The following is a 26168-nucleotide window of genomic DNA, read 5'->3' as shown; positions in this document are numbered from 1 at the left end:
TTTTCAGTTGGTCTCAAGAGGCCAATGATTTAGAAATGTTTTCCAACATAAGACAGTGTAATTATGATTTTCATTTTATAGATAAGGAAATAGAGAAATCTGTGGCTTCTCTCTCTAGGGATAAGCAGAAGTAAATTTTTTTCTGGTGGCATCTCAAAATTCTCAGGCTATTTAATGTGGGTAACATTTTTCTTGACATAATTTCATCATAGTTCTATATCTATTGGTGTGCCCGTTAACTTGAATTTCAACCTTTTCTTTACTTGACAAGATCCTAAAATGACATTTCATTTTTATTGCTTCGCCTAATCTCTCCCTTGTCCCCGTCACAGTGAAGTCTTTTGTTTGAAGAACTCCGTGGAACTGGCTGGAATGCAGCTGTCTCAGGTCCTTCCATGTTCCACTTCTGTGCCTTTGAGGTTTTGAGTTTTGCCTGGCATAGAGATCATACTGTTGGTCTCTGTTTTTAAACATATTTATATTTTTCATTTTTTTGTATTAAAAATTTGTAGCCTTATTTTAAGAGTTGAAAAATATAAAAAAAGCATAAAAAAGAATGTTAAAGTAAACCACAACTCTAGTAACTGACAATAGGCATGGTTAACCTTTTAGTATTTATGCTCAGCTATTATATGTGTGAGCTGAGCATAAAATGAACTAAGGGGGCTTGGGTTAGAAATAAATGATAAAGATTTAGTCAAGGGTCTTTGGGTTTGCAAACCAGAAACAGAACTAGGCAATACCCAGAGTGTTGAGGAAAGAAAAGCTCCAAGGGTTTTTATAGTAAAATATACACTTTTGGGAAGAATCAGTTCCTCATTCTTAGTCTCTGACCTGGTCTGAGATGGTAATTCCCTAAATGATTGGATTTCAGGGAGTCTGGGTATGTGAACATTCTTTCTTAGTCCTTCAGGGGTAATCACAGGGTTATCTGGAGGTTTCATGTATATCAAGGCATTGATGTAGGACTAGAAAGTTCAAAAGTTTAAGTTCCCAGGCTAGTTAAAACAAGAATAGAATTGTTTCCTCATGCCTCCACCTACTTGGTTTTAGTAATTTAGCGGCTTAGCTGTTGTGACTCCATTTTATTTCTTCATTCTATTCTTCATTTGTCAGAAATTTATGTATAAGTAATCATATAAATATTGCTTTACCTCTTCTGAGCATTTTTCCATGTTATTAGTTATGCATTGAAAGTATTTAAACGTTTACCTTTAAAAATATATAAAGCATACATCTGTATAAAGTTAGTACAGAAAGGTATAAAATATAAATTAATCTTCTTAACCCCAAAGACTTATCACCATTAACAATTTTTTGCTACTCTTCCCAATAAAATAGTTTCTAACTACACAAACAGGATATTATACTTGTTCTTTATCTTGCATTTTATATTTACTATTGTATCTTGAAGCATAACAAATCCACCTCATTTAAACAACCTTATGGAAGGAATTATGTACAATATATGGATATACCATATTTCACATGTATTCTTCTGACAAATATTTGTTTTCTGTCTTTTGTTGTTGTTATTTCAAGCAATACAGCAATAAACTTTATTTTTTAAAATGCCTATACCTGTAGGGTATATTTCTTACAGGATATAAAACTAGTAACATAACATCCACAAGGGTTTATACATTTTTACAATTTGTAAGTAGGGGTAAATTGCATTTCCAAGACTGATACCAGTTTAGTTTACCAGAGGAGTGCTGCTTACTCTTGGCAGTGCTGGAATTTATAAAAATTAAAATTTATTTTTAGATGTTACAGGTGAAAATCATACAGTGTTTCGATATCAGTTTTCTTTTTAAGTTGAGGATGATCATCCTTTCATTGTTCATTGGTCATTGTTGCTTCTGTTTGTGAACAACGCATTTATATCCTATATGCAGTCTTCACTGAAGTTCCGTGAGCAGTTTATAGGCCCTGTGTTTCTCCAGCTCTTCAGCTGTATTTCATAATATCACCAGGCCCAGCCTCAAGGGTGTGAAATGGTATCGTTGCATTTTCCTGATGAGGCTTGAGTACCTTTTTGTATGCTTTTTGATATTTCTGTTTTCTTTTCTGCACTTGCCTATTTTGAATCTTTTGTCCATTTTCTACTGATTATCAAAAATCTTTAAAAATGTAAAAATTCAGAATGTAGGAGAAGAGCCTAGAGATTTTCTCCTTCAAAGCTTTATGATTTCTCTGAACCTTTGGAAATGTTACCTTGTGAGGAAGATCCAACATTCCTACAGTGATCAGGCACGTGGAAGAATGGATAGTTATCTAGTAGTGACGAGTCGTTTCAATGGTCAGTCTGGAGAATTTAATTTTTTAGGTTCACCTCTGTTTGATCTATACTGTGGTAACATTTTGGCACTTTGATCACAGTTTTGTCCGGTCAGTTTTTGTACTGTCAGAGAGGGTCCAGTGGTTGTTCCCTGAGAGTCTTCAAAGTAGCAAAAAATAAGATCAGACTAAACTGATGTAACCATTAAATACTGTGTTTTACCAGGATGTATGATTTCCTGGGAGAAATATTCTAAATAGGACAATAAAGCAGATTACTAAATACATATAGTATGATGCAATTTTGTTTAATAAAAATATAGTGAACAGAGTATTAAAACATGCAGTAGGGTGTGTGAAGGAGGGAGGTGGCAGAGAAATGCTCATCTGTTAGTAATGTTGATCTCTGCACGATGGCATTCCTGGTGATTGCTTCCTGGTACACATTCTACACTGCACACCGCTTTTAAAATCCACGCAAGTCACAAAAAACGGAGGCTCAGTGGAATCTTGATGGTTGATGAAGCATTTCTCGAGCTCGTGGGGAGCATGGACTGTGTACAGTTTGTAATTGTATTGGTCCTGTCCATAATTCTCTTTTACTGCTAGGTTCATTATATTTTTATGAACTACTCTCCCTTTTTTTCACCTGGGTTTTGTTGTTTCCCAACAATAAAGGAAACACAAAAGAAGTTACAATGCTAAATTTCTCTGATGAAACATATTCACTGTTACTTTTCAGATTTTATCCTGTCACATGCTTTATTTTGGAAATGTCCTTTTCTTTATATCTGTGCTTTAAAAAATTCCATTGTATTATACATTTTCATGGTTCACGTGCAGGGTTGGGCAAAAGTAGGTTTACAGTTGTAAGTATGCAAAACAGAGTTTATTCTTGTATTGTTATTTATTATTATGTTATCTTCCATATGAACAACTGTCAGCCTACTTTTGCTCCACCCTATAGTTCAAGTAAATATCCTTGTTAAGAGCTATATAATATTTCATGGGAGTTTTTATACTCTATTTAAGCATTAAAAATTGGAGTCACCCTAGGGTTTATTTTTTGAATCTTCTCTTATTTATTCACACTCACTGCCCAGGTGATTTCATCAGTCTTGTGGATTATTGGCCATCTGTGTATCTAGTCCAAACCTCTCCTAAACTCCTTCTTACTTTGTCCAGTTGCCCCCTTGACCTCTCCTTGTACAAGCCTCACAGCCTAAATAAGCCTAACCTTGCACTTAGCACTCCCAAACCTGACTCGGTCATTTCAGGAGCTCTGGCCGAAACCTGTTGTCATCCTTTATTCCTCCCTCATCCCCCGTTCAATCCAGTGAATTCCATGGGTCCAGCTCACAATAGTTTGATAATTTGATCACTTTTCACCATCTTTTTTGCCACCACTCCCACTGAGCCCCCGTCATCTCTTGACGGGGTAATGGGAGCAACCTCTCCGTTGGCCTCGCTGCTCCCATCCTTGCTCTCCTTCAGTTGGTTCCCATCCTCTGTGATTCTGTTAGAATAGAATCAGTCACTTAAGTTATCTTCTTAGAGTCCTGCGGTGGCTTCCTGCCTCACTCAGGAGGGCAACCCAAGTCCTCAAATAGCCCCGAGGCACGATGAGGCGGCTGCCTGCCATCTGGACCCTGCTTTCTTCTCTCGCTCTTATTAGCTCTGCTCTAGGCTTATTGGCCTCTGCATGCGCCTTCCATGTCTCAGTCGTACTCCTTCCTCACGGCCTTTGCCCGTGGCTGCTGTTTCTTCCAGAAGGTTCTTTCCCCATTTTTCTCTCTTGTTTATTTCCTTACGTCCTTCAGGAGTCTTCTCACTTCCTCAGTGGCCTTTCCTGAACAGTCTATTAAATATTAAAAACTACAACCCCATACTTCTTAGTAGGCTTAATTTTTCTCTACAGTACTTTTCATTATCTGGCATAATGTACACCACTTTATTTTTAGTTAAAACTTTTTTTTCAATTACAGTTGTTATTCAATATTATATTAGTTTCAGGTGTATGCACAGTGGTTAGACATTTATATAACTTCCGGAATGATCCCTTGATAATTCTGGTCCCCACCCAGCACTACACACAGTCATTACAATATTATTAACTGTATTCCTGTGTGGGACTCTATATCCCTGTGACTATTTTGTAACTGCCAACTGATGCTTCTTAATCCCTTTTCCTTTTTCACCCAGCTCCCCCTTGCCCTCCCCCGGCACCATCAGTCTGTTCTCTGTATTTATAAGTCTGTTTCTGTTTTGGTTCTTCATTTATTTTGTTTTTTAGGTCCATATAAAAGTGACATTATATGATATTTGTCCTTCTCTGTCTAGCTTATTTTAGCATACTATCCTCTAGCCTAACACTGCTTTATTTATTTATTTTTATTAATTTTAATTTATTATGTTAACATGGATTCAAGTGTCCCATTCAATATAACTCCCTCACCCCCTACCTTCTTGTTCTCCATTACACCCTCTTTTCCCCCCTCCCTCTAACTCCCTCCGCTTTTCCTTCCGGGATTTGCTGTCCTGTTATCTGTATCTCTGTGTTATGTATATATAGTTTCACTAATCCCTTCACCTTCTCTGATCCCATCCTCTCATTCCCCTTCCCTCGACAGTTGACCCTCTGCTCCCTGTGACCCCGCTCTGCCTCTATTCCGTTCTTCAGTTCACTTTGTTCATTAGATTCCACATGTAAGTGAGATCATAAGATATGTGTCTTTCTCTGCCTGGCTTATTTCACTTAGCATAATAATCTCCAGGTCCATCCATGCCATCACAAAAGGCATGATTTTCTACTTTTTCATGGCCGTGTAGTATTCCATTGTGTATATGTACCACAGCTTTTTAATCCAGACACTATGGAAAAAATAAAATAAAAATGAAACAGTACTTTATTTTTATCTCTCCCTACTGGAATGCCAGCTTCATAAAAGCAGGGGTTGTATTTACTGCTGCATCCCCAACACTGAGAGCTGAGCTGATAGATGATATGTGCTCAGAGAGTCATTTGCTAGTGAATTATTAAGCTATTTACCATTTTTCCCTATTAGAAATAATGGTGCATGAAAACCTTTACATTTATGGCTTCTTTCTTTGACAGATTTCCTTAGATAAATTCATAAAAGTGGGAATACTGAGTGAAAGTGTATGACCATATCACAAATACTTTAACAATGCCTCTTTAATCATCTTTTATTATTTTAGGGAAAGGGAAAATATTGGTTTTTTTGTGACTAGATTGTGTTAGAGTTGACTGGGTCTCAATCTTATCTAAGATATTTACTTTAAGCTTTAAGACCTTGGGCAGATCCTGTAACTTCTTTGAAATTCAGTTTATATTTCTTACCTCAACACTGTACAGAGATGTCCAATTCATGTCTAAAAATAGAAATGCATGTTGTTACATAGAATTTAAAAGTAGGAATGTTTTAGGTTTTTCTCTGCTTTTAAATTGAGACTAATATTTTTCAAAACTTGCATCTTTGTATTTATTTTCAAATAGCATGTTATACTATATGAAAGTACTTTATAGATGCTTGATCTTTTGAAGGTGGTGTTGCTGCCTTTGATAAAAAAGCAATTAGGTGAACGTTTCCAGCTAGAAGTAATCTTCAAAGCTTGAAAATACATATTTCCTTTCAACTATTATATTTGTACATACTCTATCCCACCATCCATTACTTTCTCTTTCTCTCTATTTTAAGACAACAGTAATGAAAGACAGCTCTTCTGAACTTCTGTCAGAGTCAGCATTAAGGTGGAGGATCCAGCTTTTCTTTAATGGACCATGACAGTGGGTAGTTATGTCATGGTTATTATTTGGTGGTTAATATACTCTTGGAGAAGAAAAAAAGCAAGCAGTGAGTCTCAAATTCTTTGGAGAATAAACACAAATAAAATTTCTGTATTTTCATATAACCAGGGTTACTGTTAGGAAAATAAAAGTTATGTCTCTCTTTTCCTCTCATATGAGATTTTAAATGAACATTTTCTGCTTATCTTATGAGAATTTTAAATCTTGGAAATGAAGTGTTTGGCTCTCTGTGCTACATAAGTTGGAAAGGAAGTGCCTGGTGAGAAGTTGGTGGAGCCCGTGCAAGTGTTTGTCGCTGGGGCGGTCTTGACTTCAGAGGGACAATGGAGATTTAGAAATGGCTTCTAGTCCCAAGTGAGGACCCTGAGTAGATGTGGATATTTAATGGTGTTAAAATGTGCAGCCTTTATAGGAAAAAATAGAAAAGGTACCTTACCATTGAATTAGCTTTTTTGGTCATTCATTCATCCATCAAGTTTTTTGTTGAGTGCCCACAGTATGCCAGGCATGGACATAAAAATATTTGATAGTATAGTAGCTTCCTTTAAATGTTTCATTTGGTTTGATTTATTGTGCATTTCCACCATGAATCACTTACATTATAAAATGCTTCAGTCTTTAAATTGAGTTAAATTCTGTCAAATTTGTAATTCCTCATACCACTCCCCCAACACTTTAATCCTCAGATTTTGGGACTCAGCCTGGCCACTAAATCAAGATGGAGAGTTGATGATAATGTTGTCCTTCCTGGGAAAGAAATATGTCATCCTCCGCTTCCTCTCCTCTGGAGCCAGAGGCTACTGATATCTCTGACCCCCTCTGCAAAGTGGGGGTGATGATAATTATGCCTCATTTGGCCGAGGGAGGATGAAATGAGTTTGGTACTAGGCTCCGGAGAGGGGGGCTTTTGCTAAGGCCATTTCTGACTTCATGGAGGCCACACACACATGGATGATGGACACACATGTTCATAGCAACTATCCTGTGCTAAGGGTGGGCATACACCCTACAGGGCCAGCAAGATGGATAGGGGAGCTGGAAAATTTTGGCTCCTGAGAGGCCAGGTATGAGCAAGGACCCCGATGGTATTGCTGGTGTGGACTCAGCCACACTAGACCTGCAGCTTGATGATGATGATCGTCACTACAATTTATTATCAAAGTGAAGACACTGAAAAAAAATTATTGTGGCAATATATCCAACATGGATGCTTTTGCCAGTAAAGGTGGTGCCATTGATAATAATGCAAGGAGCCCTGGCTGGTGGTATGGTGGATAGAGTGTTGTCCAGGAGCACCGAAGGGTGCTGGCTCGATCCTGGGGTTGCCAGCTTGAAACTGGGGTTGCCGGCTCCATCCCAGGGTTGCTGGCTCCATCTCAAGGCTGCCAGCTCAATTTCGAGGTTGCCAGGTTGACTCAGAGGTTGCTGGTTTGAGCTCCAGTCAGGGCATGTATAGGAAGTAGTCGATGGGTGCACAACTAAATGGAACAGTGTGTTGATGCTTCTTTATTTCTCTCTTTCTTTTCTTCTCTCCCTTTCCCTCTCCCTCTCCTCCCCCACTTTCTTCTCTTTCTCTCTCAAAAAAAAGAAAACCCCCCAAAATGATACAAGGACAACCAGACTGTAAGGGCAAACTGAGACCCATGATCCCCTTGTCTTTTTCAGTTTCTCGTCTTAGTCTCTTCTTTTTGCTTGGTACTTTTGGAACTTGTTGGATGCACATGGTTCAGCATAGCATCGCTGAAGCTGAGTGGGCTACTAGGCCCAGAAAAGCCAGAGTGGGTAAATACTATGAACGAAAACAGGCACATGACTAATGTCACTGACTTTATACAGACTGTGTGACATGATGTTTAAACCCATGTTTGTATACACACACAACTTATATACATATTAATTATTATAACATTTTACTTATAAGGATATTAAGGCACAGAGAGATTAATTTCTGCAGCTTGAGCTCCACAGCCCAATAGTAGTATATATAATTTTCACTGAGCCTTTGGACATTGCTTGAAAAACCTATTTATTTTGATTATCAAGATATAATGTTTGGTTGTCAAGGGATATGCTTCCTTCAAAATACTGTTGCATTAGTTCTCAAAATTTAGAGGAGTTTTTAAAAAGTGGTTTGGGCTCTGGCTGGTTAGCTCAGTGGATAGAGCATTGACTTGGCATGTGGATGTCCTGGTATGATCACCAGCCAGGGAACACATGAGAAATGACTATCTGTTTCTCTTCCCCACTCTCTCCTTTCTCTCTCTCTGCCCCTCTTGCAGCCAGTGGCTTGATTGACTCAAGCATTAGCCCCAGGCACTGAGGATAGCTCGGTTGGTCCAAGCATCAGCTCAGAGCACTAAAAGTAGCTCGGTTGATTTGAGCATTGGCCCCAGACTTGGGTTGCCAGTTGGATCCCGATCGGCACATGTGGGAGTCTGTCTCCCTATTTCCCTTCTTCTCACTTAAATCAATCAAGCAATAAAATAAAGTAGTTTGAAGCTTAAAAAGACATAGGAGAGGTGTAAACCATGGTATTATGTAGTAGATACTAAAAGAACTTTTTTGAGTGTTTTTTAAAATTTGTTGGAAGATAATAGCACAGGTGAGGACGTTGCTTTTGAAGAGATTCTGTTGAGTGAATTTTTAAAAATAATTTAAAAAGTTATTGATTAGAGAAGAAGCATCAACTTGTTGTTCCACTTAGTTCCATTTAGTTGTACACTCATTGATTGCCTCTCATATGTGCTCTGACCAGGGACCGAACCTGCAACCTCAATGTGCTGGGATGATGCTTTATCTACGGAGCCACCTAGCCAGGGCCTTTTGAGTGAATTTCTTGACTCTCTTAAATTTCTCTTTTGTTTGCTGTTCTATAATCTCATCAACTATTGTTTAAAAAATGCTTCATCTAAAAGTTACTTATGATCTGTTTTATGTATTTAATGTTGCCTTTGGCCAATGTTAAATTAATCTTGGTGATACTTTCATAGTATATTATTGTATTATTTTGTATTAGTGGAAAATGTTAAATGCCACTACTGAAAAGGAACTTTTACAGAGCCTTATTTCTTAAACATTTAGTACAGAAAAACTCTTAAAGATGTAAGTTTTCTTTTTAAAAAAGGTTGAGACACACCTCATCATACCTTTGGGGCCCACCCCGTCTGCCTGCACCCCTTCAATATCTCACTTACATCAAGCATGGCCAGAACTGAGGCTGTTTTCCCATTCTTGACAGTCATTTGCTTAGGACAAAAACAGTACAGCTGAGGCTTGTAATCATTTCAGACTTTTCAACTTGTCTGGGACATCCTGCTGTTTGACGCCCTTCATTACTCCTTATGAGGAAGCAAATAACCACAAAGCAAAAAATGTTAAGAAGTCGTAAAGAACTGGGGCTGACTATAGAACACTGATTATATACACACAAATGGTCAACTTTATGACTGGGATGATCAAAAGCACACTCTTTGCATGTGTAATCAGATGCTTAGTAAACACTAATATTTTGTACTAAAAATATAACATGACTGTTGCTAGTCAGATATTAGTAAGAAGGCTATAAATTTTGTCATTCCAAAATCATGGTTTATTTTAGGTATATTAATATTTGTTGTTTCATAGTCTTTCTATCTGTTCAGTATCGTTAGAACTTGAGGATCAAGAGGTATAAATATTTTAGAAGGATTATTTGTTTATTTGTTTTACTCTTACTGCTGGGGCAGTAAAGAAAAGAAAAATAGTTAAATCTGCTTTATAGTTACCAACATATGAAAGTTGGCAATATGCACCACCTATAAAATGCTATTTTTGGGACAGATTGATTAATGTATAACAGGTGACATTAAGAACAGCTATAGAAAGACTAACTTCTGACTTAAAAAAAAAATTTTGTTTTTAGGTTTATAGCCAAACCATGTGCGATAGCCCTCAACATTCAGGCCAGTGGACCACAGGTTGCCCAGCCAAATGCCATTCTGGAAAAGGTCTTCACTGCAATTACAAAGGTATGATTCTTTTTCTCCAGGATGTGAATTGTTATGACCACAGTTCTCAACCTGACCTCATTCAGTCCCTTCTCTCCTGGGCTTGAGAACTAACTTTTGCCTAGCTTCATGCTGGGAAGTGTGCTCATCTCAGAACACACGCAGGCATTGTGACTGGACCAAAATGTGTAGATGCTGAATAAATGTGGGCATGTTTGGAGCCTGTTTGTTTACTCTCACGCTGAGCTCAGAAGCTTGTCTGTGAAGAACAGTGTAAATTAGATGGGATTGGTCTCTTTGCCTCTTTTAATCTCATGGTACAGTATGTGTAATGGCTGGATGGGACCCTGTGGAGGTGACTGAGTCGAGCTGAGGAATGTAATTAATGTGTGTGTGTGAACAAGGTGCGCTTGCTCATGGCATCCTTCCTGTGTTCTAGCAGTTGTAGTATTAATACATGAGCAAGTATCAAACTAAAGGAATAATCGAAGGCGAGAAGAGTTGCAATATGAAGGGAGGGAGAGCAAGGATCAACATACAAGTTTTAGATCCACTGTGGATAAAATAGGAGAAGAGACAGTTTCTCTGGTGAGAGTTAAGATCCAAACTAGAAGTAGGAAGAGGAGAGCAGGGAAGAGAGAAGAGCTAGGCAGGAAGGAGTGCAGCCCCACCCCCTCGCCAGCTGCCCAGCTGCTCTCTCCCTCAGTACCAAGAGGGGAGGAGGAAGACAGAAGTCAGAAACCCTCAATCTGAAGCAAATCACAGCATCCAAACATCTTATTCTTACTCTTATATATCTCTCTTCTTACCGCCCAGACAAAAAGTAGAAAAAAACAGAAACATATCATTCTGTGAGAAGTATCATGTGTTTGTATAATAAATAGTTAATTTGTGTATTTGTGTAACATATGGTTCCCTCTTTCATTTTTCTGGGGAAATTACTCAGGCTTTTAAGATTTGATTTGACAATGTTAAACAAATTTTTATTTCTTTTTTGGTATCTGTCTTGCTAACCATTTGTATTGTCTTTTGTCTTAATACTATTAATAAAAGTATTCAAACATTTTTGTTTATTTTATGATCTTTATTTCTGCCAGGATTCTCTAGGGTTTTCCCCTCTATCCTTTTAAATATGGTGCTTTTCCTGGAAAAGTACAAGAAGCACCAGTTGTTTTTTTTTTTACATCTCTGCTAGGTAGAAGAGAAGAATGAATGGAATTTTAAGGAAAGCTCTTTTGGTAGTTTTAGATTGCCAAGTTTTAACCTGAAGGGGCACATACCTTATGGTTTTGTTTTTTCTTTCTTTTTTTTTTTTTTAATTTATTTTTTACAGAGACAGAGAGTGAGTCAGAGAGAGGGATAGACAGGGACAGACAAGAACGGAGAGAGATGAGAAGCATCAATCATTAGTTTTTCATTGTGCGTTGCAACACCTTAGTTGTTCATTGATTACTTTCTCATATGTGCCTTGACCACGGGCCTTCAGCAGACTGAGTAACCGCCAGCGACCTTGGGTTCACGCTGGTGGGCTTTTGCTCAAACCAGATGAGCCTGCGCTCAAGCTGGTGACCTCGGAGTCTCAAACCTGGGTCTTCCTCATCCCAGTCCGACGCTCTATCCACTGCGCCACTGCCTGGTCAGGCTGTTTTTTCTTTTTTGATTGCTTTTAGAGAGACAGAGAGAGGAGGGGAAGAAGGGAGGGAGGGAGGGAGAGAGAGAGAGAGAGAGAGAGAGAGAGAGAGAGAGAGAGAGAAGCATTCATTTGTTGTTCCACTTAGTTGTTCATTCATTGTTTACTTCCTATATGTGCCCTGACCGGGGACTGAACCCGCAACCTTGGTGTTTCAGGACAACGCTCTAACTCAGGGTTTTTCGATCCCTGGTCTGTGGACCCAATACTTGTATATTCTATAATCTTCATACAACATCAGAGTGGTTAACTTTTTCATAGACTGGCACAAAATTTCTGGCAGAATGGTACACTGCAATCGACTGAGCTAACTGGCCATGGCCCATTCTATGGTTTTTAAGGGAAGAAAATATTAAGAAAAAACTTATATTTTCACTTACCATATCAATTTACTGCATGGGAGTGCCATTTTACTCCTAAAAAATGCAGTTGTATAAGAAGTTATCAGGTTGACTTCTTAATGTGATTACAGCATATTTTTATTTTCCTGTGAACTGCTCTAAATGTATAATAAAGTGAGGTTTCTACCTAAATGTTATGCCTCCCTTTAGAAATCCTGCAGTGGACATTTCATTTCCCTTGCCTTGTGCTTATCATAGTTTCTGGAGAACGTTCTTCTATAAAGATAGTAGAAGGATTTTGCAGCCAGGTTAACTGCTCTGGAGAGCATTTGTAGCTACTTTTAGTGATCATGTTCTCTTAGTCTTCAGAGTGATTCTTTCGGAAGTTTTTACATGGTTAAAGCAGATGCCTCATGTTTTAAATATAAACGCAGCAAAGGTTGTAACTGTTTTTCCTTGCATTTTTTATAGTTCTCCACTGTCATTGGGGATACAAGGAAGTAATAGGTTGACCAGCAGGGAAGTAGCAGGACTTGGAGGCGGGAACATGTGTGTGCATCAGAGCGATCATCTAGCATCTTGCCCTGGACAATGGTTCGGGTCCAGGATATACACGAGGTTGGCAAAAGTAGGTTTCACTTGTTCCTGTGGACAAGGATATGCAGGTTATGATTATTAAAACAGCTTTGTTAACTCAAAACAATGTCACAATGGCAAAGTGCACTGAAGGACAATCTTGCAAGGGCTTAAATTACCAGCCTTCATTACAAAATAATAACAATAAGACAAATAAGACAAATAAATAATACAATAATAAGTAATAATATGAGAATAAACTGTTTTGTGTACTCAAAACTGTGAACCTACTTTTGCTCACCCCGGTATGTATGTATGTGTGTATGTGTCTAGATTTCTTTTTGGGATTCTCCCGCCATATTCCAACAGCTTCACTTTCCTAATCAAGTCAATTCTTAGACCACTGAGGAAAGAATATGTATTTCATTATCTGAATATTATACCTTGCAGATACTTAGACCCTTGATCTCCAACATTCACTTCCAAGAATTTATACCTGCATATAAAATGGTCCTTATAAAATGACCGGTGGCAAGGTTATTTATTGCAGCATTGATTACAGTAGCGGAAGTTTGGAAGCTACCTAATGCCCACTCCTAGGGGAGTGGCTAAGTAAATTATGGCATGTTTTTACAGTGCTACAAAAGAAGGAGGGCGTTTTTTATATATTGATGACGGAAATATTCTAAGACACGTTGTAAAGTGAAAAACCCGAAGTCCAGAATGACGTATACAGTATGCAGCCATTTATGCGAGAAAGGGGAATATAAGAATCCATATTCAAATTTGCTTGTATTTGCATAAAACCAGTTATTTGATAACTGGTTACTTGGTAAGAAGGGGAGAGTAGGAACTGAGTAGAAATAAAGTAGGAAAGTGAAACGTTGGGCAATTTTTAATTTGTGAACCATGTTTTACCTAGGCAGTGAACTTAGAAAATAAATTGAAATGAAAACTGAATTCCTCTAGGAAAAGGGTATATCCAAAGTATATTGTGGGCTGTACGTTTTCTCTCTCCCATCGTCTTTAATTAAGAGAGACATGAGAGTGTCTATGGTGTCATGACTACTAATAAAAACACTTCAAAGTACACGCCTTACTGAAAGTTGGGAAATAACTTTTACAGACACAAGCTCAGCACATTTTATAACCTCAATCATAACACTCAGGCCTCTGGCTGTGTTTCCTGTGTGTCTTGACACCTTGGATTGATTGAGATGCTTTAAAAGGTGTTATGTGAACTTTTGTCCTTATGACTTGAAAGCTGAAAGCTGGTCAGCCTGCCTTCCCTCGTTTTTGGTTATTTTCTCTGATCACTGACATATCAATGTGGAAGCAAAGGTAGAATAAACAAAGAGCAGAGCTAACTTAGTTTAGCTGTGTTATGTAGCAGATCCCTCTCACATGATTGTTGGCAGGGTGCAATTTAAGATATTGAAGGGGGGAAGAAAAAGAAAGGGGAGAGCTAACATTTGCTGAATTTTACATACATTTTTTTATATTTGGCCTTCACCACCATCCCGTTTAGGTGGATAAATAACCCACCTTTATTTTTTTTAAGAGGTGAGGAAACCGAGGCTCGGGTAGTTCCTTGAAGAATTGAACCTATGTCTGTCATCTCCCAATGTTACCGAAACGTGTGTGAGAGAGAACAGTTGGCATCACGAGGCAAACATAAGTGGCATCTCTTTTCACTTCATCAAGCTCTTGTCTTCAAGTAGTACACAGTCCTTGGAAAGGTCTGATGGGGATCTGGACAAGAGGAATGACCAGGAAAAGGAATAGAAGGGGAAAGTGTGAAGAACAGAGGAGAGGAGAGAAGAGAAAGAAAAGAAAGAGAAAACATATTTTCTAGTGGAATTGGTACCTTAGGCTAAGGTCAGGTATTTGAGGATTATTCCAAGATATTTGTCATCCTGATATATGATACTTGGGTATAGCTTTTTTCCCCTCTGAGAATGTAAAATATTGAAATGATGCCTCTTTGCAGATTTATCTATGGTGGCCTTTACCTCCCTGTAGCAGAAAACTTTGTTGATGAACCTTGTCTTGAAACTCTGTTCCTTGAAGGCTTGGCTGTCCCACTGAATCTTTATTCATGAGTAGTGCAAGCATTAGAGCAAGATGCATGTTTTTCAGTGCTGTTTCATAATGAATAACTCTTCTTGTCCTGAGTAGTTATTTACATTTATGCTGCTTATAGAAGGCCTACATCCCCAGTAGTAAATGTAGAAATCTCAGTAGCAGATAGTAAATGTAGAAAAATAAAACAAAAAACCCTCAACTGTAGACAAGGGCAGATCTGTTTATGGTGATGATGAAAAGATTTTCCTGGCACCTTGTTTCATAGCATCCCGATGAAAAGAGATTGGAGGGCCTCTCCAAGCAGCTGGACTGGGATGTGCGCAGCATTCAACGCTGGTTTCGACAGAGACGCAACCAGGAGAAACCAAGCACAATGAAGAGGTTCTGTGAGAGCATGTAAGTTGCTACTTTATTTTTTTGAAAGAAAAATCTGTGTCATAACTCATACCATCCCTGAGGTGAAAAAATAAAACTCGGTACAGGCTTCAATAGCCCTTAAAAAGCATGCCACCTGGGGCCCTGGCCGTTGGCTCAGTGGTAGAGCATCAGCCCAGCGTGTGGAAGTCCTGGGTTTGATTCCCGGCCAGGGCACACAGGAGAAGTGCTCATCTGCTTCTCCATCCCTCCCCCTCTCCTTCCTCTCTGTCTCTCTCTTCCCCTCCCGCAGCCAAGGCTCCATTGGAGCAAAGTTGGCTCTGGGCACTGAGGATGGCTCCATGGCCTCCACCTCAGGTGCTAGAATGACTCTGGCCACAACGGAGCAGTGGCCCAGATGGGCAGAGCTTGCCTCCTGGTGGGCATGCCAGGTGGATCTCGGTCGGGCGCATATGGGAGTCTGACTACCTCCCCGCTTCTAACTTCAGAAAAAAAAAAAAAAAAAGCATGCTACCTGGTGAGAAAATAGTCCGTGAAAAACTGGGGAAATACTTAGTATGAATTTGTGATTTCCACCTTGGATGCAGTAAATGAAGTTGGTTTCTGCATGGAGTTCCTACAAAGTAGGCATATTACAGGGCTGACAATGCTATTTTCAATCAGCCGCCTTTGAAATATAGCACTAAAAGTCATTACGTTTATAGTCTGAATTTTAGTAGAGCAGACATTGTCATGATGTTCTTTCCACTGAGAAAAGCTGAGATACTAGGGTGTATTATTGGAAGGCCTTGCTGATGGCCTGTATTCCTGGAGATTTAAGAAATGGCTGTATTACACCTGGGTGAGTTTAATGAAGCATTGCTTGAAGATGGGGGGATGGAATGAAAGTCTCTTCTACTTCATAAATGTGAACTTGATGATGTGTAAATTATACATCAGTGAAGCTGTTAAGAATAATAAAAGACCCACAGAGAACTCTTCTAGCACAGTGATATTTTGAAGTAGTGAAACTCCATACACTTATCTGTGGGAAAGTTAGAGAAAGGAATGTGGGAGCCTCGAGCACATCCCCCAGAAAGGGAAGATTCTGCCTCGTTGCTCTGTTTGGTTTTCATCCTCTGGGATAGGACTGTGCTTTTGTCTAATGGTTCTTTCCTTTGAGAACTTTTTCCTGACCCCTGGTTGTAGCTCCCTCTGTTGCAGGCTCTTTCTGTTTGTGGTTAAAGTTACATTTTCAGGTTTAGCTTTCAGTTATGTCTAAAAAGTATTTTAGCAGTTGCAATCTAGAGTTTAGAGGGAAACCTAATCTTATAGGAGAATGAGTGAGCGGCAGAATGATATTATAAATCTTAGGACTGGATAAATTTGAAGAGCATAAACAGGGTCTTCAGGAGGTCAGAATATTTATAAAATGTAGAAAAACAACCTAAGAGATACAATCTGCAAAGCCCTTCCTATAATTGAAGTTAGTGGCAGTTTATGGAGGAAGGATTTATGTATCTGGGCTCCTGCTCAGAAGTTGGGATTGCTTCCTGCCCTGGTCCTGCCACATACACCAAGGGCCTGGGCTCGGCCTTTGAGCCACGGGTCTGAGCAGGGCTCAAGTGGGGTCTCAGCATGTGTCCACCTACAGAAACTCATGTGCCATCTGCTTCCACTCTAGCTAACTTCCTCGGTAACTCAGCTAACCCTTTCTATACTCTGCCGAGTCTATACCAGTATGCATAGGAATCAGTCACCTGGATCATCTTAAAATGCAGATTCTGATCTAGTTGTTCTATGACGGCAGCCGAGATTAAGTTTTTAACCAGTGCCCAGGCCATGCTGCTGGTCCGTGTCCCACACTTTGAATGGCAAAGCTGAACGCTATGCCAGTGTCTACGTCTTCTCCTTGAATTCAGTTGGTCTTTATCTGCATCACCAGGATGGTCACAGTTACAATTAGTTAAAAATATTTCTAAATGATAGTTAGAGGTTTGGCAATGTGAAGGCACGATTGGGGTGAGGGGTGAGGGGGTGCATAAAGGTATCAATTATGGTACTTTTTCCTCAGGAAGCTTATTGTAATAGTGTTAGATGAGATGTAATATCTGAATATGTGAGAGTAAGTGACAGGTACTAAAAAATAACCAGATATGTGCGCTGAATGATTTGTATGCACAGTCAGTAACTAAAGATTAATGGATAAAGATCAGTTGTGGATTAGAGTACACATAGGGGTTGCTAGGACTAGAGTTGAGTCATTACCAGTGTGGCCTTCACCTCTCTGTTGCAGAAAACTTTGTGGAGAACTTTGTTTTGAAACTCTTTGTCCTTGCTCTCCTGGTTGCCACTAGATGCTCCTGCCTTTCTGAGGGCTTTTGTTTGCATCATTTATTCTGTATTTTCTCTATGGTCTTTAATGGGCCACTTCTCCACATTCAGTCTTCAGACTATTATTTCCCTCATTCTACCTTCCACCTGCTGTGTAGAGTTCTTTCCTCTCCTCAACTTCTTCCAAAGCCATGTGTCCAGTGCAGATGTTTCTTCTGAGGTATCTCCAACTGACATCTCTGATTGCTTTTACTCTTTATTTCTCATTTTCTTGTATTGTTTGTATGTCTTCATTCTGTTACTGGCTGGAAACAAACCAACAGGCCCCTAAGGTTCATGAGTTCCTCCCTTCCTTCCTTCCTTCCTTCCTTCCTTCCTTCCTTCCTTCCTTCCTTCCTTCCTTCCTCCTTCCTTCCTTCTTCCTTCCTTCCTTCCTTCTTTCCTTCCCTCCTTCCCTCCCTCCTTCCCTAACCTCCTTCCTCCCTTCCCTCCTTCTTTTCCCCTTCCCTCCTTTTTTCCCCCTCCCTCCTTCTTTCCCCCTTCCTTCCCTCCTTCATTCCTTCTTCCCTCTCTGCCTCTATCTTTCCCTCCCTTCCTCTCTCCTTCCCTCCTTCCTACCCTCCTGTCTTCTATCCTTCCTTCTTTCCAGAGGGAGACAGTGAGGACTTTCACATGTGCCCTGGCCAGGATCTACCTGGCAACCCCATCTTGGACCGATGCTCGTGTACTGAGCTATTTTTAGCACTTGAGTCTGTCATGCTTGGACCAATCAACCTATCCTCAGCACCCAGGGCCACACATGAACCTATTGAGCCACTGGCTGCAGGAAGGGAAGAGGGAGAGAAGGGAAAGAGGAATGGAGAGAGAAGCAGGTGGTTGCTTCTCCTGTGTGCCCTGACTGGGAATTGAGCCTGGGACATCCATATGGTAAGCCAGCACTCTGTCCACTGAGCCATCAGCCAGGGCCTCATGAGTTTTTTGTAAAGCCACTGCTATGGCCCCAGTCCTAATGGTTCTCATTATTTATCTCATAATTATAGGTATTTCATTTGCTACAAAAAATTTTTACATTTTCCTAAAATACTTTTATCTCCATGGTCTGCTGCTTTAAAACTTTAATGAATTTTCTACTACTATAGGATTAATACTAGGCACCTTAGCCTGCTAGCTAGAGTCTGGCCTTTATCTGTTTGGTATCAGTCACCCAAATGACCCCTTCCTTCTATAGGGCTATCTTTTCACTGTCTATATGCTGTTCATTCCTGCCTTGATCTGTGCTGTGTTCCTGACCTGGCGCACCCACGTTCCTCTGCCCTGCCCGTTTATCCCATATCCATTCTTCAAACCCCAGGCCCTCTCGGATATATGGCATGGCTATTGGGGTCTGGGTTGAGTTCTGCTTCTTCTGGATTCTTAGAGTCCTTATTGTAAGTGCTGGTAACTTAACATTGAGTCACATGTTTTCTTATGTGGTCCTTTATCTGTTCTTAGTGTATATATATATTTTCACCCTAATTATATCATATGTGCTCCTTGAGGGCCCGAGAATGACATCTTGTTTTCCTTGCATTCTTCTCAGCCTTTACCACAACATATAGACTCTGCTGAACAAATATTTGTCAAGTGTGTATGTTAAGATGACATGGTTTTGTAAGGATTTGCTGATCTAAGTTGGCATCCTGCCCCTCAGAATGAAAAGTGTCTAACATACACTGCCTTAGCCTAAATTTCACCTGGGAAAGTTACTGACCTATGGAAAGCTCCAAGCCAATTTCCGATGTAGAAATCAGGGGGATAGAACGGGATGGCAAAGGAGTGCATGTAGAAAACACCATGAAGAATAAAGCAAAATTATATTGGTCAGTGTATGCACACATGTATGGCACAATCATTTGCTCATTGATTTAAAAAGTGATCTGGGAAAGCTGTTTTTAATCAGGGATGCATGTCATAATCATCTGGTAAGCTTTCCAAACTATGGATGCCCAGGCCCCCCCCCCCGGCATGTTTGAGTAAGTAGGGGTCTAGACCTCCATATCTTGGAAGAAATGCCCTGAACATTGATGACACACATCCCAGGTTAAGAAACACTAATCTCTGAGAAGTGATGACTGCTGTTCAAAAATATGACAAGAGCAAGACAACACAAAGTTGGAGCTTATAGATCTAGGGCCCCAGTATAAAGACTGTCTAGTTTTTCTGTTATGTAAGTTACCATTTTAGAAAATATAGAATCCCTTCCGGGGAATTGTACTTCATCTTTCAGCGGTATAGAATGCACCAAGATGCATGCCAAACAGTGCTTATAACCATCTGCTGGCTCGTCTAATTTGGGGCACACCCATTTAATGCAGAAGGACTGAGTAGAAGTTGTTGAGCAAGTAATGTGTTGAAACACGGACATGATATTTTTTTCTTCAAGCTGATGTCAGTCATTATAGCTGTGTCCATTTTGAGGACTATTTCTTCCAGAAGCATTTCATTCTTTATTGGAAACAGAAATAGAGCTTTTCATGAGGGAGTGTAGTATTTGTGAAAATGAGATGTCTTGTGAGACATTTTAGGAGAAACTGGTTCTGAATGGGAGGCATTTAACAGGGGGGGGGGTATACTTTTAAGGTTGCTGAAGCTTTGCCTTCCTCCTCCAACAGTTGCATCTGGATAACATAAAAATAAATATCTGTAATAAAAATGTCTGCAGGATGACACAGAAAGGGGCAGAGATAAGTTTTCAAAATAAATAGCTTTCCTCTCACTCATGCCCTACCTATGCTCATTATTTCTGAATACTGTGCAGGAACTTTAATAGCACATATCTGGGAATAAACATTATATATAGCTTTTATTTAAGCAGTCTGCAATTGACTGGACAGATAAATCTACCATATGATAACCTGAAAATACAGGAGACAGAGTAGTCACACTTCACAGAGTAGTAGTAATTTATTTGAAGTTTGCTTCGTATGGAGCCTTGCTTATAAGATGAGAACCCAAGATTGTCTTTTTTTTAGGAATTCCACTTTAAAGTTGATGCTGATTTAAATGATCTCCCAGTGCTGCTGTAGGTGAATGCTGTGGGTCTGTAGTAGCATGATGACCAAAATCTGGGAACCTTGTGAAAGTATGACTTCATTTCTGCAAAGAAGCCCTGTGACAGGAGTTGGAAACCTATGGCTCGTGAGCCAGATGTGTCTCTTTTGATGGCTGCATCTGGCTCACAGGCAAATCTTTAATAAAAAAAAATAACAACGTTAAAAATATAAAACATTCTCATGTATTATAATACATTCATTTCCTACCATTCATGTTCATGGTTGCAGGTGGCTGGAGCCAATCACAGCTGTCCTCTGAGACAACACCAAATTTTTATTGGATAATGCCTAACGTACACAGGTTATTGTATGGCTCTCATGGAATTACATTTTAAAATATGTGGCGTTCATGGCTCTCTCAGCCAATAAGGTTCCTGACCCCTGCCCTGTGACCTTCTTAATTTATGATTTCATTGAACTAAGGTTAAGCCAGCAATGAGAAATGAGTAGCTTAACCAGTTGCCTTCCTGCCACCAACTCAGTCCCTGTGTTTATTTGGTTCCTGTTTTCCTTGGGCAAATGCACAGTGCTGTCTTGTGACCTCAGTAAAGAAAGTAGAGCCTACTAACTGAGGGGTGAAAAAGGATCAGTGTTGTACAGGAAACAAGTTGCAGATGACTGTTTGAGCTGAGGAAATTGTGTGGTGAATATGTATTCAACAGGTTTTTATTACTCAGCCACCTGTTTGCAGAAAAACAAACTGAATAGTTGTAAACTGTTTTAGAATCTTCCATGTATTCCATACTCTAGTGATGGACAGAATTTGCCAAAAAGAAAATTTGGTTTTGATGATTTTCTCCATTATCATGACATGAGTATCATTTACAAAGTTCACTATCAACATTCTCCTGAAGATGGGTGCTATTTTAGAACAGGAGGATAAGAAAGTATTATCATTGAGAAAAATGGCATCTGACTTTTTTTCAGTACTGGGACACATTATCAGCAACATGGTGACGCTGCTGATCATGAGTCTGGAAAAAAATTAATCATAAAATTGGAGGACAACCTCTTAGTTCTTGAATAGTGTAGGGCTGGTTTGTTTTATTGCTGTTGTGAAGGTGGTGATTATTTTTCATTAATACAAAATTATTCCTAGATTGATAAATAATTGCTCTCACCCACAGGACATAGTTACTGGCCTCGTTATTGTTCAGATTTGGTTGAGACAATGAATGTCTTGTTTTTCAAGACTATTCTTGTCTATTTTAAATGGTTGTAAATCAGTGGGTTGTATTCAGGTCAGTTTTAACTTTGGAGCAGGGGTCAGCAAACTTTTCCTGTAAATGGCCAGAAAGTAGATATTTTAGGCCACACGAACCTTGTCACAGTGACAACCGGCCGTTGTAGCACAAAAACAGCCCTAGACAATGCAAATGTGCATGGCCGGGTTCCAATAAAACTTTATTTATGGTGCTGAAGTTTGAATTCATCATTTTCAAGTGTCATGAAGCATTATTCTTAAAGACATTTTTTTCCAACTATTTGAAAAATTTCAAACTATTCTTAACTCATGGGCTGTACAAAATCAGATAGCCTGCTGGATTTGGCTGGCAAGCTATAGTTCGCTAAGTGCTTTAGGAATAATTATAGTACTAATATAATTATTATAGTACTATTAACAGTTGTTTGAGAGTTCAAGAAAGAGAGGGTGGTCTTAACAGCACCAGGCACCAGAGTCCATTGCTCAGTGTTGGCATGTAGTAGAAGCATTAGGGCGGTTCTGTAATTGGTACGCCCTATCTCTCATATTCCTGGGACACGGTGCCTTAATGCTGTGCAGTTTCCTTTAGCTCAGTCAAGCCCTCTCTGAAGTTACTGATATTCTTAGGCAGTGCCACTTTCACTGCAGACATTCTGAAAATCGATGAACCTGACTTAGTCCATCCTTCTGCCCTGAGTAAGCTTTTGAAACCTTCCCCCTCTTTTTACTCCAGACCTTCCCTCTGTAGCAAGTGGACTCGGCTTTCCAATCAGATCAAACCTCTCACTTCCTTTGACGGCATATGGCTAGGCCTCTAATTCTTGTGTACTGGCTAAGTAAGGAAAACATATTTTTGCTAAAAATATCATACTTTGGTGAAACTGGCTGAATACTCTATTGTTGGTCAGTTTTCTTGAAATCCTCAGTTTCATAAGTCTGTAGATACGTTTTTCCAAGAATTTTACTCAACATGGAGTTGGATAATGACGAAAAGGACAGAGTATAATGAGGAGTAACTGAATTTGTGAAGGCTTGATATTTTTATTTAATACTTGTCTGTCATATTTTGAATCTATACATTATTTTTCTTTGTTGTTTAATCTATTTGAAAAGTTAGTTATTTCTGAGTTAGAACAAAACTCATGAAAATTATTATAATCAGCTTTGGTTATAGGAAATGGATAAAAGTACACATAATATTTGTAAAATTTGGAGAAAAGCCCTCCAAAGCCTACCATGCAGAAATTAATACTTACCTTTTGCTACTTATACAGGCTTATAGTCTACATGAGCACCCACACAAATCCACATACATGCTGTGTATCTGAGTTTGGTGTCTGCCCTTCTTGAGATTTATCCATAAGTTACTATTTCCTGAGTGGCAGTACAGTCAGTTGTACTATAAAATGATGTATGCATTCCTAAAAATTGCCACACCACACAAAATTGCACAGCAAAGCCAAACAACGCATGGCTTATGAGAAAAATGAGTCGGGACGCAACACTCAAAAACTTCATCAGTGACATGAAAAAAAGGGTTAGGAACCAAGGGAACCACTGAGTGGAACAATGAGTTGATGCTTCTCTCTCTTTCTCTCTCTCCCCTGCCTCCCCCTCCTCTTTAAAATTAAAAAAGAGATCTCTTTAAAATTAAAAAAAAAAAATTTAAAATAGTTAGGAACCTAGTTAAAACAGCAGCATGGTTTTGTACTTGTACAAATGTTAAAAAATAGACTGTCATTAATACCTTGAAAAAGATCTGACGTTTGCTTGTAAGTTAGTGTTGGTGTAATAGTCTGCTAGAGCACCATAACAAGTACCACAGGCTGGGGGGCTTAAACAGCAGAAATTTATTTCTCATAGTTCTGGAGGCTGGAAGTCCAAGATTAATGTCTTACAAGATTGGTTTCTTGGCCCTGGCCAGTTGGCTCAGTGGTAGAGCGTTGGCCTGGCTTGCAGAAGTCCCAGGTTCAATTCCCGGCCGGGGCACACAGGAGAAGCGCCACCCCTTCTCCACCCCTCCCCCTCTCCTTCCTCTCTGTCTCTCTCTTCCCCTCCCGCAGCCAAGGCTCCACTGGAGCAAAGATGGCTCGGGCGCTGGGGATGGCTCCTTGGCCTCTGCCCCAGGCGCTAGAGTGGCTCTGGTCGCGGCAGAGCGTAGCCCCCTGGTGGGCGTGCCGGGTGGATCCCGGTCGGGCGCATGCGGGAGTCTGTCTGACTGTCTCTCCCCGTTTCTAGCTTCAGAAAAATACAAGACTGGTTTCTTCTGAGACCTTTCTTGTTGGCCATTTTTGTGCTCACTTGTTCTTTCCTCTGTGCACACTCACCCTTGATGTCCTTTCTTTTTATAAGGACACCAGTTATATTGGACTAAGACTCCAAACTCAGAACCTCATTTAATTTTAATTGCCTCCTTAAAGGCCCTATTTTAAAATACAATCTCATTGTACTAGTTTACGACTTCAACCTGTGAACATTGGAAGGCACAATTTAGTCTATAATAGTGTTGAAAGGGTTACAGCTCATAAGTTTCGGTGAAGCAGAAGAGAGAAGATGACCCAGAATTGGAGAGAAAGTTGTGACACCACATGGGTGTCACATAATATGTGTCTCATAATATGTGTGAATGGAGGTAGCTTGGAGATATGTGAGCATTGTGTGTGTGAGTGTGTGTGTGTTTTGTGTATTTCTGTACTGCTCAGGTTAACTTAGCATAGTTTTCTTCATTTACCTACTTTATGGCAGATGAAATCACACATAAGCAATTATGAAATTCATGTTATACTCACAGAACATTGGAAGACATTCATGGTTTCACAACAAGACTTGTGGCAAGACTCATGGAACAGGGCTGTGGTGAAGGGGGTGGGCTCTGGAGTGAGGTAGTCTGAGTTCAAATCTCTCTAATAAAAACCTGTGGGATATTTGGGACAGATGTTTGGCCACTCTAAGCTTCAATTTCTTTCTTTGTCAAATGGGCAGAGAATGCCTGCCTCCTAGGGTCATTGTGAAGACTAAATGAGTTAACATAAATAGCTGGGACAGGTAGTGAACATTGGCTACTGTCAACATCCTCACATTATCTGTTGTTAGTCAAGGTGGTGTAACAAGCAGCAGCACCAACGGTTAGTATTGTGTCTAAACTGTGCTCTGGTGGTGGCCCCCTCAGAGCCATAGGCACACTGCCTACCACAGGCAGCTCTGATGTTGGTCATTTTGGGAGGAGAGAGCCCAAGGAGATGATGAGAGGAGAAGGGTTCTCAATTTAGGATGAAGCTCTTTCATTCTGGGGAACCCTGAGGAGACAGAATCAGTCTGAGTTCACAGGGCTGTCCACTTTTGGGCTTTACTTAACACAGAAGAAAACGATGTAAAACCTGCCCAAGTCCAGAGCACCAGAGCCTTTTGCTCACTGCTGTGCAGCGCCGTGGCAGAAGTGGATGAGAAAAGGTGTCCTACTTCAGCGGGGAGAGGTGCCCACTGTGCCTCGGGAAGCCAGATCTTTGAAGCACCACATGAGAAATGTCAAGAACAAACAGTGAATGTCTTTGAACCACAGAGATTTAAATTTTGCCCAGGTGATTCTGAGGAGGACACAGCTTGCCTGTATCAGGAAGGGGACGGTAACAAAGCCTTTAGTAAATAAAGCCACCTCTGCTGGAGCCAGGATGATCTGATCAACTGTCGGCAGGTCAGCATGGCTTCTTGCTGTAAGCGCTTGCTGTTCAATGTGATATTTATTGGTTGCCTCCCTACATGCAAGTGAAGGGGCTAAGGAGGCAATTGGTCTTGAACAAATTTGAGGATGGGACCAATGTTCCTGGTTTATGTTACCCTTAGTGAGTAATTTAACTTTGCTAGGTCCCAGGTGCCTCTTCTATGAAGGAGAAATGACTCCTACTTAAAGGTTATGTTGGGGAATAAATGAGAGGGTTACGTATAGAGTACATCTCTCCATGCCTGGGACTGCAGAGTTGAATAAGCAATAATTTCTGACCTTGTGCAACTCATAAGGGCAATTGATTCTTTTTACTAGTAAAGGTGTCGGTGCCTTGGCTAGGGAGCTACAGCCGGTGATACCTAAGTAACGTGGCTCTTCCTAGGCCCTTAACTCATTGCCCCAGCTGTGGGCTTTTCTGGGTCTTGTATCTTAATGTGCCATCAGGAGAACTAATTTTAGATGGTTGAGAAGGAAGCACTTTGTCGCCTCCTCTTAGGAACCTGGAGTGGTTTGTCCTCTCTTTTTGTTCTTTTCTTTACTCCACCCCCCACCCTACAGTTAGAGGGGCAGGTGCCTTCTGCTTCCTCCTCACTAGTTGCTCTTCTGTGATTAGCTCATGGCAACCACGTCCCTTGGAAAGGGGCAGACAGGCTTAAAAGAATCTTCAGTTATTACT

The 26168-nt window shown here is 40.1% G+C and overlaps 1 protein-coding gene across 2 annotated transcripts in view; it reads left to right on the top strand.

Annotated features, from left to right (window-relative positions):
• Positions 1-26168, top strand: part of CERS6 (ceramide synthase 6) — a 350216-nt gene that overhangs the window by 93177 nt on the left and 230871 nt on the right. For both annotated transcript variants that reach the window (XM_066233890.1, XM_066233891.1), the window contains exons 2-3: positions 10011-10116; positions 15053-15183. In XM_066233890.1, coding sequence (XP_066089987.1) covers positions 10011-10116; positions 15053-15183 — 237 coding nt within the window. The remainder of the gene's footprint in view (positions 1-10010; positions 10117-15052; positions 15184-26168) is intronic.

The sequence above is a fragment of the Saccopteryx bilineata genome, chromosome 5, assembly GCF_036850765.1.
Source record: "Saccopteryx bilineata isolate mSacBil1 chromosome 5, mSacBil1_pri_phased_curated, whole genome shotgun sequence".
NCBI classification, from domain to species: Eukaryota; Metazoa; Chordata; class Mammalia; order Chiroptera; family Emballonuridae; genus Saccopteryx; species Saccopteryx bilineata.
Note: the sequence above shows the minus strand (reverse complement) of the source record. Positions and strands in the feature narration are given on the sequence as shown.